The 19,005-nt window shown below is 40.1% G+C and overlaps 1 protein-coding gene across 1 annotated transcript in view; it reads right to left on the reverse strand.

Annotated features, from left to right (window-relative positions):
• Nucleotides 1-19,005, reverse strand: part of LOC122558090 (nucleobindin-2-like) — a 70,222-nt gene that overhangs the window by 8,575 nt on the left and 42,642 nt on the right. Inside the window, exons 6-11 of the mRNA XM_043706409.1 lie at nt 18,105-18,290; nt 16,431-16,521; nt 15,466-15,524; nt 6,025-6,117; nt 4,471-4,560; nt 3,136-3,306 (exon numbers count right to left, since the gene is read on the reverse strand). Of these exons, the coding sequence (XP_043562344.1) occupies nt 3,136-3,306; nt 4,471-4,560; nt 6,025-6,117; nt 15,466-15,524; nt 16,431-16,521; nt 18,105-18,290 (690 nt within the window). The remainder of the gene's footprint in view (nt 1-3,135; nt 3,307-4,470; nt 4,561-6,024; nt 6,118-15,465; nt 15,525-16,430; nt 16,522-18,104; nt 18,291-19,005) is intronic.

Genomic DNA, 19,005 nt, shown 5'->3' on the forward strand with positions numbered 1-19,005 from the left:
TGGCACCATGTTTGCCAACCTCCAGTCTTCCGGCACCTCACCTGTGATGATCGATGATACAAATATCTCAATAAGGGGCCCAGCAATCACTTCTCTAGCTTCCCACAGAGTTCTCGGGTACTCCTGATCAGGTCCTGGGGATTTATCTACTTTTAACCGTTTTAAGACGTCCAGCACTTCCTCCTTTGTAATCTGGACATTTTGCAAGATGTCACCATCTATTTCCTTACATTCTATATCTTCCATATCCTTTTCCACAGTAAATACTGATGCAAAATATTCATTTAGTATCTCCCCCATTTTCTGTGGCTCCACACAAAGGCCGCCTTGCTGATCTTTGAGGGGCCCTGTTCTCTCCCTATTTACCCTTTTGTCCTTAATATATTTGTAAAAACCCTTTGGATTCTCCTTAATTCCATTTGCCAAAGCTATCTCATGTCCCCTTTTTGCCCTCCTGATTTCCCTCTTAGGTATATTCCACTGCCTTTATACTCTAAGGATTCACTCGATCTATCCTGTCTATACCTTACATATGCTTCCTTCTCTTTCTTAACCAAACCCTCAATTTCTTTAGTCATCCAGCATTCCCTATACCTACCAGCCTTCCCTTTCACCCTGACAGGAATATACTTTTTTTGGTTCTCGTTATCTCATTTCTGAAGGCTTCCCATTTTCCAGCCGTCCCTTTACTTGCGAACATCTGCCTCCAATCACTTTCGAAAGTTCTTGCCTAATACTGTCAAAATTGGCCTTTCTTCAATTTAGAACTTCAACTTTTAGATCTGGTCTATCGTTTTCCATCACTATTTTAAATCTAATAGAATTATGGTTGCTGGCCGCAAAGTGTTCCCCCACTGACAACTCAGTCACCTGCCCTGCCTTATTTCCCAAGAGTAGGTCAAGTTTTGCACCATCCACAGACTGAATCAGAAAATTGTCTTGTACACACTTCACAAATTCCTCCCCATCTAAACCTTTAACATTATGACTATGTTTGGAAAGTTAAAATCCCCTACCAGAACCACCCTATTATTATTACAGATAGCTGAGATCTCCTTACAAGTTTGTTTCTCAATTTCCCTCTGACTATTGGGGGGTCTATAATACAATCCCAATAAGGTGATCATCCCTTTCTTATTCCTCAGTTCCACCCAAATAACTTTACTGGATGTATTTCCAGGAATATCCTCCCTGTAATGCTATCCCTTATCAAAAATGCCACTCCCCCTCCTCTCTTGCCTCCCTTTCTATCCTTCCTGTCGCATTTGTATTCTGGAACATTAAGCTGCCAGTCCTGCCCATCCCTGAGCCATGTTTCTGTAATTGCTATGATATCTCAGTCCCATGTTCCTAACCATGCCTGAGTTCATCTGCCTTCCCTGTTAGGCCACTTGCATTAAAATAAATGCAATTTAATTTATTAGTCCTTCCTTGTCCCTGCCTGCCCTGACTGTTTGATTCGCTTCTGTTCTCAACTGTACCAGTCTCAGATTGATCTCTTTCCTCAGTATTTCCCTGGGTCCCACCCCCCCACCTTACTAGTTTAAATCCTCCTGAGCAGTTCCAGCAAATTTCCCTGCCAGTATATTAGTCCCCTTCATGACTTCCTCAACAAACAATCAAATTTGATACACAAGACCTCTCCAGCACAAAGCCTTGCTGACTATCCCTAATAAGTCCATTTTTTCCCAAATGCAAGTAAATCATGTGCCTAAGAATCTTCTCCAATAATTTCCCTAACATTGATGTAAAGCTTATCAGCCTATAAGTTTCATAGATTATCCCTGTCGCCCTTCTTAAACAAAGGAACATTAGCTGTTCTCCAGTCTTTTGGGACCTTGTCTGTGCCTAAAGAGGAAACAAATGCCCCAGCAATGTCCTCCCTTGCCTCCTTCAGTATTCTGGGGTCGATCCCATCAGGCCCTGACAGCTTATCTGATTAATGTTTCTCAAGAAACCTGTAACAAAGCTGGTCCCTTTTTTCTAAACGTTGTTCCTTTTCTCAAGGATACTGTGTCCTTGATTTTTTTTCACAGAGGTTGTAAACAGGCTGTGCTCTGATTAGACTTGTTGGGTACAGAGATGAAAAGGATTTTGAGAGACCTTTTGTTTATATGTAAACAGATGAGATTTCAAGCAAAGTGGTCATGTTTTAGAAATGACCTGTATAATGGGAGGGGAGTGGTCAGCTCTCTAGCTGAGCAGTTCAGTCCAGAACTAGTTGGGAGTTCAAAAGTGAGTTGTGTGGAAACTCTCTGTCTCCTTGTGCTCTTCTCACTTCAACCTGTAAGCATTTATTCCATTATTTTAAACTTTTTTAATGGAGGTTTGCTTATTGTGACTGTTGTGTATATTCAGAACAGCATAATTAAGTCTAGTTTGGGTAGCCTGAGTTCTGGTAGGGGCTCTTTAATCTATTCTTCGTGTTTCGGTGTGTAATCTTGTGAATACATTTTTGTCTATTTTAAAACATGGTAGTCAACTTAGCTAACTCACTCGGAGTAATTTTCACTGTACACTTACCAAAACAAATTGTAAAGTTATGGTCTGAGCTACCTACTTAAGAATGTTTTGAGTGGTATGGCCGAGTCCATAACACACCCAACACCACTTCCTCCCTAATGCCAAGAATATCAATTACCCCTCTCTAACCTCATCATCATCTATGCCCTAGTCCTTGTGAATAGTGACATGAATTACTCGTTAAGGACTTCACTCACTTCTTCTGGCTCCACACATGAATTCCCTCCTTTTTCCTTGAGTGGTCCTACTCTTTCCTTAGCTACCCTCTTATACCAGATATATGTATAAATTGTCTTAGGATTTTCCTTAGTCTTATTTGCCAAGGACCCTTTTAGCTCTCCTCATTCCTTGTTTAAGTTCTTTCCTGCTTCCTTAAACTCAAGAGACTTGTTTGATTTCAGATTGCTAAACCTTAAATGCACAGAGCATAGGAAATAAGATTGTGGAGTTACGGATGCAGATTCCTATTTTGAAATATAATGTAGTGGTGATGATAGACCTAACTCAATGAAGTGCAAGACTTGCACAGGAGTTCACTGACAAAAGGACAAAGTTGAGGTGAATAGAAGGAGCTGCATTTAAGGAGAATGCAAATAAACACAGAAGGTTTACCTGCTGGAACTCAAATTTCTGTGCTTGGAGCTGGTCTTGTTGAAGCTGCAGTGCTTCACGCTGTTTCAACAGATCATCTGATTTCATTTGCAGTTCATGCTCCTGCTGAGACAGTCGTCTTTCAAACTCTTGCAGCTCATCTTCTGAATAAAGCTCCTGTTCATCTAGAGTCTGAGCAACAATATGCACAAGGAAATCAAACAGCTCACAACCTACAAATAACTACTGGGTTATTAGAGAAAGGAATAGTTAACCAACTGATAATTATTTTGAATTGAATTTCATAAAATTTAATTAGTTCACAATTAGTAACTACTTTAAAATAATGAGATAGGTTCATGGGTAGCAAATGTAGCACAGCAAGTAAGGCAGCACCCGAGGAGCAGGGGAATTGATGTTACAGGCATATGCCCTTCATCAGGAATGAGGCTTATGGGCCGGCAGACAGAGATAAATGGGAGAGGCAGTGGGGCTGGAGGAGGAGGAGAACTTCTTCGAGGTGGGCATCCTAGGAAGAGGCTTCGCAGTAGGGTTATAATCAACTAGGAGATAGTGAGGACCGCATATGCTGGAAATCAGAATCGAGAGTGTGGTGCTGGGAAAGCACAACAGGTCAGGCAACATCCGAGGAGCAAGAGAATCGATGTTTCGGGCATAACCGCTTCATCATGATCTCTGAGACACCCGCACTAGCCAACCCCACTGCCCCATGGCTAAACACTTCAACTCTGCCTCCCACTCCACCAAGGACATGCAGATCCTGGGCCTCCCACATCACCAAACCCTAAGCACCCAACGCCTGGAAGAAGAATGCCTCATCTTTCACCTTGGGACCCTGCAACGACACGGGATTAATATGGATTTCATCAGTTTCCTCATTTCCCCTCCTCCTCCCCACCTTATCCCACTCCCAAGCTCCAACTCAGTACTGCCCTCCTGACGTGTCCATCGTCTTTCGTACTTTCTGCTCCACCCTCCTCTCCAACCTATCACCTTCACCTACCTATTGCATTCCCAGCTAACTTCCCCCCAGCTCCACTCCCCTCACATTTATCTGAGCCCTCCAGCCCACAAGCCCCTGATGAAGAGCTTATGCCTGAAATGTGGATTCTCCTGCTCTTTGGCTGCTGCCAATGATCTGTTGTGCTTTTGCACACCACACTCTCGACTCTGATCTCCAGCATCTGCAATCCACATTTTCTCCAATCTATCATACATGCAATGAACAGAAGTGTTGACTGCCCTCACTCTAACCAACAATTGGAAATCACAACGGTTGTGGTCATATCACTGTTCCAGTGAGATCTTTTCCCCTTGTGTTACAGGTCTCCTTACCTCCCAATTATCTGCATCCACAAAATCCTTCTTCTCAGAAGCAGTTAAAAATTCATCAACAGATATCAGTCGGTCTTTGTTTGTGTCAATCTGAAAAGATCACAAAATAACATTTGTTGTACAATGTAATGTTTAACATATTGAACACAATGATAATTTGCTTTTATACAGTACCTTGAAAAAAAAAACTACCATCACAAGAAGAGTTAGAGGAAACTTCATTTTTTTTTAAAAGAAGGCAATATGCTGAGCTTTGCCATGAGAATGCGGTGAAGTAAACTAAAGTTTGTCAAAATACATTGGTTTCAAGGCATGTTTTAAAGACACAATGCAGACGGTGAAGCCAAGGTAGCTAAAGGCTCTGCCAAAAAATGTGGGAGTGACATGTAGAAATAAAGCAAAACCAAAGAACACAGGATACTGGAGGAGCTAGAAGATCTAAAGGTTCCCATCGGCTAAGATAGAACCAAGACATATCTGAAGATTAAGTCTTAGCATTCAAATTCAGTGAGAATAGTATGATCAGCAAGGATAAAATAACATTCCAGTATGAAATCAGATTTAAAAAAGGAACTTATATCTGAACTTTGAAAGAGTTTGATAGAGGTTGATAAAAGACTGAGGAAATTAAGTCTCGGTAAAAGATTTAAGTGGCAATGGGAGTGAGATCAGTGTAGAAGCAGACAAAAGTAAGCGATTTTGTGCTGGGTAGGACATGTTCTAAACATCATCCAGTGTCAAAATTGGCAAGGGAGTGAATTCTACAATGGGGACTTAAAACAACAGATTGTGTTTCTAACATTCAGATGGAGGTGGTTTTGACTAATGCTTGAACGTGGAGATGATCATCAAATTAAAGGAAGGAGTAGGTAGTGAGATCTGGATTTTACAGAATGGCCAGGATGGTCTTGGTGCTGTGAGTAAAATGTAAACCAAACCAAAATGTATTTTAGGAAAAGACAGATTTACAGCTAGGATAAGTTGAAGAAAATAGGGACGAAAGGGAATTTACATGGGACAGTGGCTGGAGGATAAATAAGACAGTAGTAGATTACTTGGTGAAACAAGATGATATTAGCAATTTTTAAAGAGAAATGGATATTGTCTGAAATGACAGCATCAGCAAACAAGTAGTTCAGAATATGGTGCAGATCAACTGAGTATATTTCAGAAAACTTGAAGAATCTAATTTGATGAAGAATTATTTGATGAAGAGTGTCATTTGATGAAGAGTGTCATTTTCTAGTGACACTCAAGTTTGCATCCCTTGGACTTAAACACAAGTGTCAATGGTGGACTATGACACATAATGCAATATTATTGTTAATATGCAAGTCTTAAAACAAGTTTCATTAATTGAGGTTCATCAATACAAACCAAAATCATTTGGATAAGGAACAAATTAAATAATTGATTAATTGACATTTCAAACCCTTCAAAAATCTTAGTCTAAATTCTCACTTAAGCAGGTCAAATGTATTGTTCAAATGTATTTGAAGAGCATAAAAGGACAGCATTAAGCATTGTTTTCTGCTCATCATACAAGTTCAATACCTCTTTCATAACATGCTCCCTCATTCTCAATCGTTCTTCTTCCATTTCTATCATATCATCTTCCTCATTGTTCGGGTCATAAATCTTCTCCAGCTGCAAGGTTAATAGAAAGAAAAAGAAACTTATAACTAAATCTCTAACACTGCCATTCATCCAAGTGCAACTTAGCAAAGCCAACATCTATGTACCTTTAGCAGAAACACATCATATTGTTATCAAACATGCTCGAAGTTAAATGAACTTTTCCAAGAATTCTGAAGTTCTTGATTTTATGATCTGGCAATTACTGAAGTGTTAAAATTAGAGATACAGATACCAGGGTTGTGGTGTGGCAAGACTTAAAATGCACTAGAATTTACACAAAAATTTTATTTCTCCCTACTGGTTTGGAATAGCTACCAGTTAGGTTAACAAATGCTTAAAATAGTTCAGATAGAAACGTAATGCAAACATCAGAGAATAAATCATCTCCACCATATCAAATTTCTCCATGATAAAATATTCCACGTTTTTAAAATAATATATATTTTTAATTTTTTTTCATTTTAATCTTGGTTTCTATTTTAATCCTATCACACACACTTATTTTGCTACTTGAAAATTTACACTAAAGCAAAGGATACCAAAAATGTTTGACTTTCTGACAAGTACAACAAATGCTCCAATATGACTGGCAGCTTATTTACCTTCTTGCTGATATCACTATTGTTGAATGACATTGACCTGCCCCCAAACTTGAACCCCTTGTCAGGAAAGAGACAAACAATGCTACAAGGATCACAGAAATTTACTGACTATGGTGAGTCAATGCCTCACCATTGACTGCAAAATTTGGCCCAATATGTTTCATTAATGGAGTGAGGCAGCTTTCGCAGTGCTCTCAAGGGCTGTGCATCACCCCACTTAAGCTGAGCTTCAAGCCAGGGGATGTGGAGATCTAGGAATTGAATATGCTTGGTTTTGCTTCATATTCTAAAAGGTCATCACATTTGTGGGAAATTATAATTACAATTGTAATTACAGATTATTTTCATCAATGTTGATATTGTTGAAAGCATGAGAGGTAAAAGCATAGTGATGTTGTTGTTGGATTAGTATCCAGAGAGCCAGGTATTGTTCTGGGGAACCAGGTCCAAATGCCACCACAGCAGATGGTGAAATCTAAAATCATCAGATCACAAAAATATAGAAATATAGATAATAGGAGAGGTAGTAGGTCATTCAACTCTGAGTCTGTTCTGCCATTCAATATGATCATCCAACTCAGTACCCTCGTCTGTCTTTCTCTCCATATCTTTAATCCCTTTAGTGCAAAAAACTACATCTAACTCCACTTGAAGAAATTTAGTGTTTTGGCTTCAACCACATTCTCTGGCAGAGAATTCCACAGGGTCACCACTATCTGGGTGAAGGAATGGCTCTTCATCTCAGTACTAAATGACCTATCCTGTATCCTTAGACTGTGACCTCTAGTTCTAGATTCCCCGGTCACTGGAAACATCCTTTCTGTATTTATCCTATCTAAGCACATTAGAATTTTATAGGTTTCTGAGATTCCCTTTCATTCTTTTCAAATGAAGTTAATATAGTCTTAACAGATCCAATCTCTCTTTAAACATCAATCCAGCCACCGCAGGAATCAGTCTGGCAAACCTCTGTTACTCTCATTCCCTAGCCTAAGTGTATGTCTCTGATAAGGAGATCGGAAATGTGCACAATACTCCAGATGTTGTCTCACCAAGACCCTGTATAAATTGCAACAATGATGTGGAGGAGCCGGAGTTGGACTGGGGAGGACAAAGTTTTTCCTTCTAATGAAGGAGCAGTGCTCCAAAAGCTAGTGCTTCCAAATAAATATGTTGGGTTATAACCTGGTGTTGTATGATTTTTAAGAATTACAACAAGACATGTCTGCTCCCATACTTAAATCCTCTTGTTATGAAGGCCAACGTACAATTTTCTTCTTGACCACTTGCTGCATCTGCATGTAAAAGAACTCCCAGGCCTCAATGTAGCTCGCTTTTCCCAATCCATCTGCCTTGTCATTTTTGTACCAAAGTGGATAACCTCACATATATCCAGAATATACTTCATCTGCCAAGCATCTGCCCACTCATTCAACTTGTCCAAATCACAACAAAGCACCTTTGTATCCTTCTCGCATCCAGTTTTTGTCATGTGCAAACATAGAGGTATTACATTTAATTCCCTCGTCAATATATATTTTGAAAAGTGGGATCCATGCACTAATCACAGCAGTACCTTATTAGTTGCTGGCTGCCACTTAGAAAAAGACCAATTTTTTTCTTACTCTTTGTTTCCTTCTGCCAATCAATCTCTATCCGTGCCATCTAATAATAACTATGAAATGATCATAGGATTTTTATGACAATCTATCTCATTCATTAATATCCTTGCCTGATCTGGCCTATACATGATTCCAGAACTGTCCTCTGAACTGGCTTAGCAAGATACTCAGTTCTATCAGACTGCAAAACAAAAGCCTTGAAGAAGACAAGAAACCAGATGGACCACCAGGGATCAACCTAGAGACGGGAAATATAAATGCCTCCTGAAAACTGCAAAAGTCCTTGTTACCAGTATCTGGAGCAGTGCCAAAATTGGAATAGCTGACTCTCAGACGAGTCAAGGAACAGCCCAGCATCATGCCCCATGTATCTGTCATATCCCACCATTAGAATAGACCAAGCACAGTGGCAGCACAGTGGTATAAGTAAGGAGGAAGTTGCCCTAGGAGCCCTCAACATTGACTCTAGACCTCATGAAATCTCATGGCATTAGGTCAAACATGTGCTATTACCACATACCTTCACCAGCCACTCAGATGATGAATTAGTACTCCTCTATGTTGAATATTACTTGGCAGAAGTCCTAAGGATGGCAAGATGGAGTCTTCATAATCTACCACCAAGACTGGCTTGGCAGCAGCACTACTGATTAAGTTGGTCATATCCTAATGGACTTAGTTGCCAGACTGGGTCTGCTGCAAACGAAGAAGCAGTTTGTCGGTGATGGCATCAATAGGACTGAACATTGCACAGTCCTTGTCTCTTCTTCAGAGTGAGGATGTCTTCCATCTTGTTTTAGGGCGCTACCACTGTGCTACAGGAGGTAGATTTTGAATACAGCTAGCAACTCAAGGCTAGGCATCATGATATACTGTGAGCTAGCTGCAGCAGTAAAATTTTATGCTAATACAATCTGGCCTGACACATCCGCAACTCTACATTAAAATCAAGCAAGGGATCCACACTAGCTCAAGGAAGAGTTCAGAAGGATATGCCAGAAGCAGCACCAAGTATACCTAAAAATGAGGTGTCAACCAGGTGAAGCTACAACATAGGATTAACTGCATGTCAAATAGCATAGCAGCTGGTAATAGGCAGTTCAAAGTGATTTCACAACCAGTGAATCAAGATCTAAGTTCTCCTTTCCTGCAACTTCCAGATGAGAATGGGATTAGACTATTAAGCAGCTCACTTGAGGAAGAGAGTCCACATGTATCGTCAACCCCAGCAATGGGGAGTTTAGCACATGAATATAAAAGATAAGGGTGAATTGTTTGTAACAATATTCAGCCAGAAGTGCCAAGTGGATGATCCACTTTGGCCTACTCTGTTGGACCCCAGCACTACAGATGCCAGTCTTCAGAAAATTTGATTCACCTCAAAATGATAACATAAAATGACTGAAGGCCTTAAAATACCACAAAGTCTATGAAACTTGACAACACTGTGGCAATAGTGTTGAAGACCAACATTCCTTCTAAGCGGTGCACAGCCACCCCAAGGTCCATACACTGTGACTGGTGTACCAATACCATTTGCAGCATTGGCTTCTGGATCCTGTACCACACACAATCCTTGGAGGTCCATGCAGAAGGAAAGAAAAAAGGAAATAACAGTATACTGCTGAAGATTTGTTCTCCAGAACTTGTGATACCTCTGGCCAAAAGGTTTCAGTATAGCTACAAATGTGGCATCTACCCAATAGTGTGGAAAACTACCCATGTATGTCTTGTACATAAAATGCTTGACAAAGGGGCACACAGTGTGTCAGTAGTGTCACTGGACCCAGGGTAATATTCTATAGAGATGGTTTGAATTTCACCACAGCAGATGAAATTTGAATTCAATTTTTTTAAAATCTGGAATAAAACCTAACATAATGACAACTCATATGGCCATAGCTGACTGTTGTTAAAACTCATCTGGTCCAGTAATATCTTCTAGGGAAGGAAATTTGCCCTCCTTACCTGATCTAGCCTACATTGGACTCCAGACCGACAATAATGTAGATGCCCTCTGAGCAACGAGCTGTTGAGGGCAGAAATAGGAGGATAGAGCAGATGAATACATGGCTGAGGAGATGGTGTATAGGAGAAGGATTCACATTTTTGGATTATTGGAATCTCCTCTGGGATAGAAGTGACCTGTACAAGGACAGATTGCACCTAAATTGGAAGGGCTCTAATATACTGGCAGGGAAATTTGCTAGAGCTGCTCAGGAGGATTTAAACTAGTAAGGTGGGTGGGGTCGGACCCAGGAGATAGTGAGGAAAGAGATCAATCTGAGACTGGTACAGTTGAGAAAAGAAGCGAGTCAAACAGTCAGGGAAGGCAGGGACAAAGTGGGACTAATAAATCAAATTGCATTTATTTCAATGCAAGGGACGTAACAGATGAACTCAGGGCATGGTCAGGAACATGGGACTGGGATATCATAGTAATTACAGAAACATGGCTCAGGGATGGGCAGGACTGGCAGCTTAATGTTCCAGGATAAAATGCTACAGGAAGGATAGAAAGGGAGGCAAGAGAGAAGGGGAAGTTGCATTTGTGATACAGCTGTACTGAGAGAGGATATTCCCGGAAATACATTCAGGGAAGTTATTTGGGTGGAGCTGAGAAATAGGAATGGGATGATCACCTTATTGGGATTGTATTATAATCTCCCTAATACTCAGAGGGAAACTGAGAAACAAACTTGTAAGGAGATATCAGCTGACTGTAAGAATAATAGGGTGATTACAGTAGGGGATTTTAACTTTCCAAACATAGACTGGGGCTGCCATAGTGTTAAGGGTTGAGATGGGAAGGAATTTGTTAAGTGTGTATAAAAACTTTTTCTGATTCAGTATGTGAATGTACCTACTAAAGAAGGTGCAAAACTTGACCTACTCTTGGGAAATAAGGCAGGGTAGGTGACTGAGGTGTCAGTGGGGGAGCACTTTGGGGCCAGCGACCAAAATTCTATTAGATTTAAAATAATGATGGAAAAGGATAGACCAGATCTAAAAGTTGAAGTTCTAAATTAGAGAAAGGCTAAATTTGGCAGTATTAGGCAAGAATTTTCGAAAGCTGATTGGGGGCAGGTAAAAGGACAGCTGGAAAAAGGGAAGCCTTCAGAAACAAGATAACAAGTATCCAGAGAAAGTAAATTCCTGTTAGGGTGAAAGGAGAGGCATAGGGAATGCTGGATGACTAAAGAAACTGAGGATTTGGTTCAGGAAAAGAAGGAAGCATATGTCAGGTATAGACAGGATAGATCGAGTGAATCCTTAGAAGAATATAAAGGCAGTAGGAGTATAATTATGACGGAAATCAGGAGGGCAAAAAGAGGACACTAGATAGCTTTGGCAAATAGAATTAAGGGGAATCCAAAAAGAGTTTTTACAAATACATAAAGGACAAAATGGTAACTAGGGAGAGAATGGTGCCTCTCAAACATGAGCAAGGTGGCCTTTGTGTGAAACCACATAAAATGGCGGGGGGGGGGGGGGAAGATACTAAACAAGTATTTTGCATCCATATTTACTGTGAAAAAGGATATGGAAGATATAGAATGTAGGGAAATAGATGGTGACATCTTGAAAAATGTCCACATTACAGAGGAGGAAGTGCTGGATGTCTGGAAACGCACAAAGGTGGATAAATCCCCAGGACCTGATCAGGTATACCTGAGAACTCTGTGGGAAGCTAGAGAAGTGATTGCTGGGCCTCTTGCTGAGATATTTGTATCATCGATAGTCACAGGTGAGGTGCCGGAAGACTGGAGGTTGGCAAATGTGGTGTCACTGTTTAAGAAGGGCGGTAAAGACAAGCCAGGGAACTATAGACCGGTGTCTATATGGACTTCAGTAAGGCGTTCGACAAGGTACCCTATGGTAGACTGGTCAGCAAGGTTAGATCTCATGGAATACAGGGAGAACTAGCCAATTGGATACAGAACTGGCTCAAAGGTAGAAGACAGAGGGTGGTGATGGGGGGTTGTTTTTCAGACTGGAGGCTGGTGACCAGTGGAGTGCCATAAGGATCGGTGCTAGGTCCTCCACTTTTCATCATTTATAAAAATAATTTGGATGCAAACAAAAGAGGTATAGTTAGTAAGTTTGCAGATGACACCAAAATTGGAGGTGTAGTGGACAGCAAAGAAGCTACCTCAGATTACAACAGGATCTTGATCAGATGGGCCAATGGACTGAGAAGTGGCAGATAGAGTTTAATTTAGATAAATGCAAGGTCCTGCATTTTGGGAAAGCAAATCTTACACACTTAATGCTAAGGTCCTTGGGAGTGTCGCTGAACAAAGAGACCTTGGAGTACAGGTTCATAGCTGCCTGAAAGTGAAGTCACAGGTAGATAGGATAGTGAAGGAGGCATTTGGTGTGTTTTCCTTTATTGGTCAGAGTATTGAGTACAGGAGTTGGAAGGTCATGTTGCAGCTTTACAGGACATTAGTTAGACCACTGTTGGAATATTGCATGCAATTCGGAAAGATGTTGTGAAACTTGAAAGAGTTCAGAAAAGATTTACAAGGATGTTGCCAGGGTTGGAGGACTTGGGCTATAGGGAGAGGCTGAACAGGCTGTTTTTCCCTGGAGCGTCAGAGGCTGAGGAGTGACCTTAGAGGTTTACAAAATTATGAGGGGCATGGATAGGAAAAATAGACAAATTCTTTTCCCTTGGATGGGGGAGTCCAGAACTAGAGGGCATAGGTTTAGGGTGAGAGGGGAAAGATATAAAAGAGACCCAAGGGGCAACCTTTTCACGCAGAGGGTAGTACGTATATGGAATGAGCTGCCAGAGGACTTGGAGGAGGCTGGTACAATTGCAACATTTAAAGAGGCATTTGGGAGGGTTTGGAGGGATATGGGCCGGATGCTGGCAGGTGGGACTAGATTGGGTTGGAATATCTGGTCGGCATGGATGGGTTGGACCGAAGGGTCTATTTCCATGCTGTACATCTCTATGACTCTAAGTAGGGATGAGTAATAAATGATAGCCCTGCCAGTAATGTTACTTCTGTATATTACAAGTTCGGAGCCTGGCCAATTACTGACCCATCAGTCTGCTCTCAATCACTAAAGTGATGGAAAGGATCATCAACAATGCAATCTTGCTCAGTCTGGGTTATGCCAGGGCCATTCTACCCCTGACCTCATTGTACTATTGGTTCCAACATGGATGAATGGCTGAATTCCAGAGGTGAGGTGAGCATGATTCCCTTCACATTAAGGTTGAATTTGACCGAGTGGAATGTCAAGGAGCCCTAATGAAACTAGAGCCAATAGGAATCAGGGAAAAAAAAACTCCTCTGCTTGGAGTCATACCCAACTCAAAGGAAAACAGTTGTGGCTGTTGGAGATCACCACTACCCACAGCTGCATCATGAATGATTTTGCCTCCATAACAAAGTCAGAAGTGAGTTTTTTTGCAAATTGCTCAGCAACATTCACAAACCATTAGGCATTGAAAATGTCCAAATGCAGTAAGACCTGGACAATATCCAATTGAGAAGTGGCAAGTAACATTTTCAAGGCTATACCCATCTCCAACAAAAGAGAACCTAACCATACTCCCTGGACATCCAATGACATTATCATTACTGAATCTCCCACTATGAACACCTTTGTGATCACCAGTGATCAGATATTCAACTGGACTGGCCACACAAATGCAATATGATTAAAAAAAAGGTGTCAGAGGGTAGGAGTCCTGCAGTGAGTAACTCACCACCTGACTCCCCAAAGTCTGTCTATTATCTTACAAGGCACAAGTGATGTGACTCCCCCACTTACCTGAAAAGGTGCAGTCCAACAACACTCATGAAGCTCAACACTATCTAGGTCAAAGCAAACAAAGCAACAACTGCACAGTAGCAGCAGTGTTTACCGTCTATAGCATGCCCTGCAGAAATTCACCAAGACACCTTAGGCAACACTTTCTAAACCACAATCACTACCATCTAGAAGGATAAAAGCAGCAGGTACCTCAGAATACCACTACCCTGCACGTTCCCCTCCAAGCCACTCACCGTCCAGATTTAGAAATATATCACCATTCCTTCAACGCCATGGTCAATATCCTAGAACTGCCACCATAACAGCATTGTAGATCTACCTACACCAATGGACTGCAGGCATTCAAGGAAGGCACCTCATTACCACCCTCTCAAGGGCAACCAGGGATGGGCAATAAATGCTCACCCAACCAGCAACATCCCCAATACAAGCAATCAATCAGTAAATGAAAAAATGTTACAACAGGAATCACATTTAGAAATTCCAAGTTGTTCAAACTTATGCATTACTTACTAAATATTTCTATCATTTTTTTCATTCTTTCATTAATTTTTTTTTTTAATTTGGAACTTGGTGATATGAAAGTACTCAATGAAAGTAATGCAGCAACATGTACAAAAATGGGCAAAAGTCATAATCAAAAATCACATGGATTACTATTTGTCAAATAAGAGTTCGCAACCCTAAATGTAATTGAGTTCAGTTTTCCATTATGTACTCCTGTTTAAGACATTCTGAATTCCATCATATGAACCAAAAATTAACATTCGTTAAAAAGTATTTAGAAGGCATTAGTCCAGCGCAGTGTGGGTACCAACTATAAGCTTCTTTAAGGAAAGCAATGCCTCAAAGTAAGAAATTTAAAATGAATATTATTCAAAATCTGGCAGATATATAGTTATTTTATCAGAACATTATTGGGGGGGGGGGTCGAAACCTCCCAATTATTCATGACGAGTGATGATAGGACATCGGGTGAGAATCAAGACTTTTATCCTGTCGATAGAAGATAAAACATATTTAAAGTAAAATAAAAAAAGTTCACAGAAGCACCTACAAGTTTGGCCACCCTAATAAAGTAAAAAGAACCCAAGATCAGATATACAGAATGGAAAGTCAATGAAATGATGATGGTCATGTCTTTACTTAGAATGTGTAAAGGAGCTTTTCATCAGCACTGGTGGCTCCAAGCATACAGACCACCACTTTAGCTCTGAATTTGATCATTGATCATGCATGAATTTTACAATGAGACTGGAGACTGCAAATTTAATCTAATTGTGCATCTTCTACTGTCAAAATGTTCTCCAAATGAACTATAAAATATTAGTTAATACCTCTTTAGTAAATAATGCTTCCATCTCCTGCTCATCCAAAAAACCATCACCATTAGTATCTAAGGAGAAAAATATTCTCTCAGTTAATATTTCATAAAGTACAAATACAAACCTAAAACTACTGTTTCAACTTCTATAATTGGTTCTTGGATTTGAAATTAGACCATTACCGCCAACTTAACATTTCCCTTAAAATGCCAGAAATTACTGTGGATATTTAATTTTACTATTCACATACCTAAGTTGCCTTTTATTTATTTACATTATCATCAAATTCTACACTATGCTAAATTTTAAGAATAGAAAAGATCTTAACCATTTACCACAGACCCAACAAACAGCTAGCTCCTTTCTCTATCCTAGAGCAAGATCCAATTCCAATCACCTTCAATAAATTTACCTATACCTTTGACTGACTGACTAATGGTCCTTCATTTACTTCCCTGGATGCTACTAATTATCTGTTTAAGTTTCTTCAAATCACCTATTCCTCTCTCCTCCACTTGTCAGTATAGGAGAATGTGCAGCACAGTCCAGAGACCAGCCGAATCACTTAATTGGCCATTGAAGACTTATAGCTGTGGCATTTTGAGAGACCAACTGGTGAACACGAGTATTCCCCCTGGATGGTCACTGGATGAGGGGGTTATGGTCTCCTGATCAGGCACTCCAACAGCTCCTCTCCAACCACAACGGTCACAAAACAATGTGTGCCTCTGGGACTGAAACACTTCCTGCTCATCAATTAGAGTTGGTTTCTCCACCGTAACAGAAATGGGCACCTTAACACCAGCTCATTAGCTGTGGTCAAAATGTAGTCAAATGGCTAAGAAGGCTTTCTAGCCCATCATGTGGACCACAACTATCCTAAGAAAGGTCCAGTCACCATCTCAATTGCTTTGTTCTTTTTAAGTGTTATCCGGCCCAGATATAAGAAGCTGAAAATTGATTAGTCGCAACCTTACCATGCAGCTTGAAGAAGGTCTTGGTATCAAAATCTTCAGGATCAAGGCCATCTGTTTCCTCCCAGACTTCTTTCAACTGATCTTTGCTTCCCTGAAAAAGAATAAATTGAACAGTTGGCAAAAGCTCTTCTGTGTTGGAGTTATAGCCACCCGTGGAGGGACATGTTCCAGCTATTTGTCAAATGATCACCAAATTCGGATCACAGATGAAGTCTATTTGAAAAAGAAGTGGAAGGATTTAACTTAAAAATATAATTTCAAAGAGAGGACAAACTAAATCACTAACAATTAGGAGATGCCGGAGTTGGACTGGGGTGTACAAAATTAAAAATTACACAACACCAGGTTATAGTCCAACAGGTTTAATTGGAAGCACACTAGCTGTCAGAGCACTGCTCCTTCATCAGGTGGTTGTGAAAGACTCAACAGACAATCAAGGTATTTTTCAATGTATAATTTCAGTTACAACACTGTAAACTTTTGCTATAAATTCTGTGCCTTACAATTGTGTCCTCCACAACCACCTGATGAAGGAGCAGTGCTCCGAAAGCTAGTGTGCTTCCAATTAAACCTGTTGGACTATAATCTGGTGTTGTGTAATTTTTAACTAAATCATTAACATGTGAGAAGTACAAACTGGGAGGGGTCTGGCAGTGAAGCAATTGAATCCTCCATGTCAATATCGCATTCATAATTGAATTTGTGTAGCACTTTAACTCCTCTTTCTCAAGGCCTTAAAGTTGGAAACAATGAAAGTTGTCTTTATTTTAAACATATTGTAAACTCAGTTTAAGAACTTTATCAAACTGAGTCGAACCGCCCACTTGACCTATGTTTCTATCAGAATGGAAGTATTGATATAATTTGGTATGTAATTAAAATAAGTGAATTACTGTATTAGAGAAGTGTTACTTTCATGGAATAATTATTCTTAAACCCTCCATTATTTCACACATTATATTACTATTCTTTTTAAGGATGTTTAGTGAATTTGAAACTCCTTGCATTGCCCCTACTCTAATCCTTCATCTTCACAAGAATTATGGAATTCCTTATCTTAGAATCCCTCCCACTTAGATGCTAACTATGTATGAAGTGAGTTTAACAGTATGCAGGTGGAAGGTATTGGCCGGATCAGTACTTGAGCATACATAAAGAGGGACCTACACTCAGTGGTATAAGAGTCAAAAAACTTGTAATGTTTCACTCTAAATATCTAAACTTGTAAAGATAAGCTCTGGTTTCATTTTAACCAACTGACTAATCAGAAGTTTGACATTACAATCAGAGTTTCTAAAACTAGTTCCACAATCATTACTTGTTTCATTTCAGCTTGACTCTTACTTTGCCCAGTTTGGCTCTCCTCCAGTTGAATTGTGAAAATGTGTGTTAATCATGTGACATCTTCACGTTTACATCTTTTCTATGTAGTCTGATAAATCAGATTGACACCCTGGGATATTAATGAAAAATTTGAGTAATGGGCACACAGGTCTGAAGGAGAATCTAATCAATAACAAAATTATTGTCACACACAGTTGCTTATTCTAAGGAACAGGCATTGGGCGTTCATCTAGTTTTGATTGAACTTGCTCAAATTAAATTTAAGCAAAGTTACACAAATCTCCATGGCAATCTACTTTCCTTTCTAATTTACTGTGTGGCTTCTCTTACTGGATGATTAATTTTTGGGTGATCCTGGTGTTTCCTTTTCATCTCATCAAACCGAGCCTCCTCCTCTTTCCTCTTTTCTTCATCTAATGTTTTCAAATACTCCCTCCTCTCATGTTCCTTCAGCATCTCATACTGCTTAAATTCTTCATGCCGTTCTTTATCATAGTTTTCCAGATCACTGGTTGCCTATATGTATTAAAAACAAAAATAAAACAATAATACTGCACTGAGCATTTAGTCCCATAATTCTTGGTGACACCTGGAATGAGAGTGGAAATAGAAATGTTGTGCTTTCCGGACTGCAACCAGATGATATACAATAAATAATAAATCAATGAATGCTTTATAGATACAGTCATACATTTATTGGAGGAAAATTGGAAGATGGGCATTTTCAGGAATGAAAATTGTTTAAAGCCATATGGTTTTATCAAGAAATTAAATCAGTACAATATTGAGAGCTGCAAGCCAACTGCTGTTTACAGATATGACAAGGTCACTAGAGATGGGTTTTTCAGTGCTTAGTTATTGGAAAATCTGATTTTGTAAAGATGCAGAGCTCCTTACTATGGATTGCTTAGGAGCACTTTCGAGGCTTTGTTTTCTGTTTACAGGATGAATCACTAAGGAGCTGAAAATGTGTTGCTGGAAAAGCACAGCAGGTCAGGCAGCATCCAAGGAGCAGGAGAATCAACGTTTCAGGCATGAGCCCTTCTTCAGGAATGAGGCGAGTGTGCCAAGCAGGCTAAGATAAAAGGTAGGGAGGAGGGGCGTTGGAAATGCGATAGGTGGAAAGAGGTTAAGGTGAGGGTGATAGGCCAGTATGGGGGTGGGGGCAGAGAGGTCAGGAAGAAGATTGCAGGTTAGGAAGATGGTGCTGAGTTTGAGGGTTGGGACTGAG

Source organism: Chiloscyllium plagiosum, chromosome 16 (assembly GCF_004010195.1).
Source record: "Chiloscyllium plagiosum isolate BGI_BamShark_2017 chromosome 16, ASM401019v2, whole genome shotgun sequence".
Classification (NCBI taxonomy): domain Eukaryota; kingdom Metazoa; phylum Chordata; class Chondrichthyes; order Orectolobiformes; family Hemiscylliidae; genus Chiloscyllium; species Chiloscyllium plagiosum.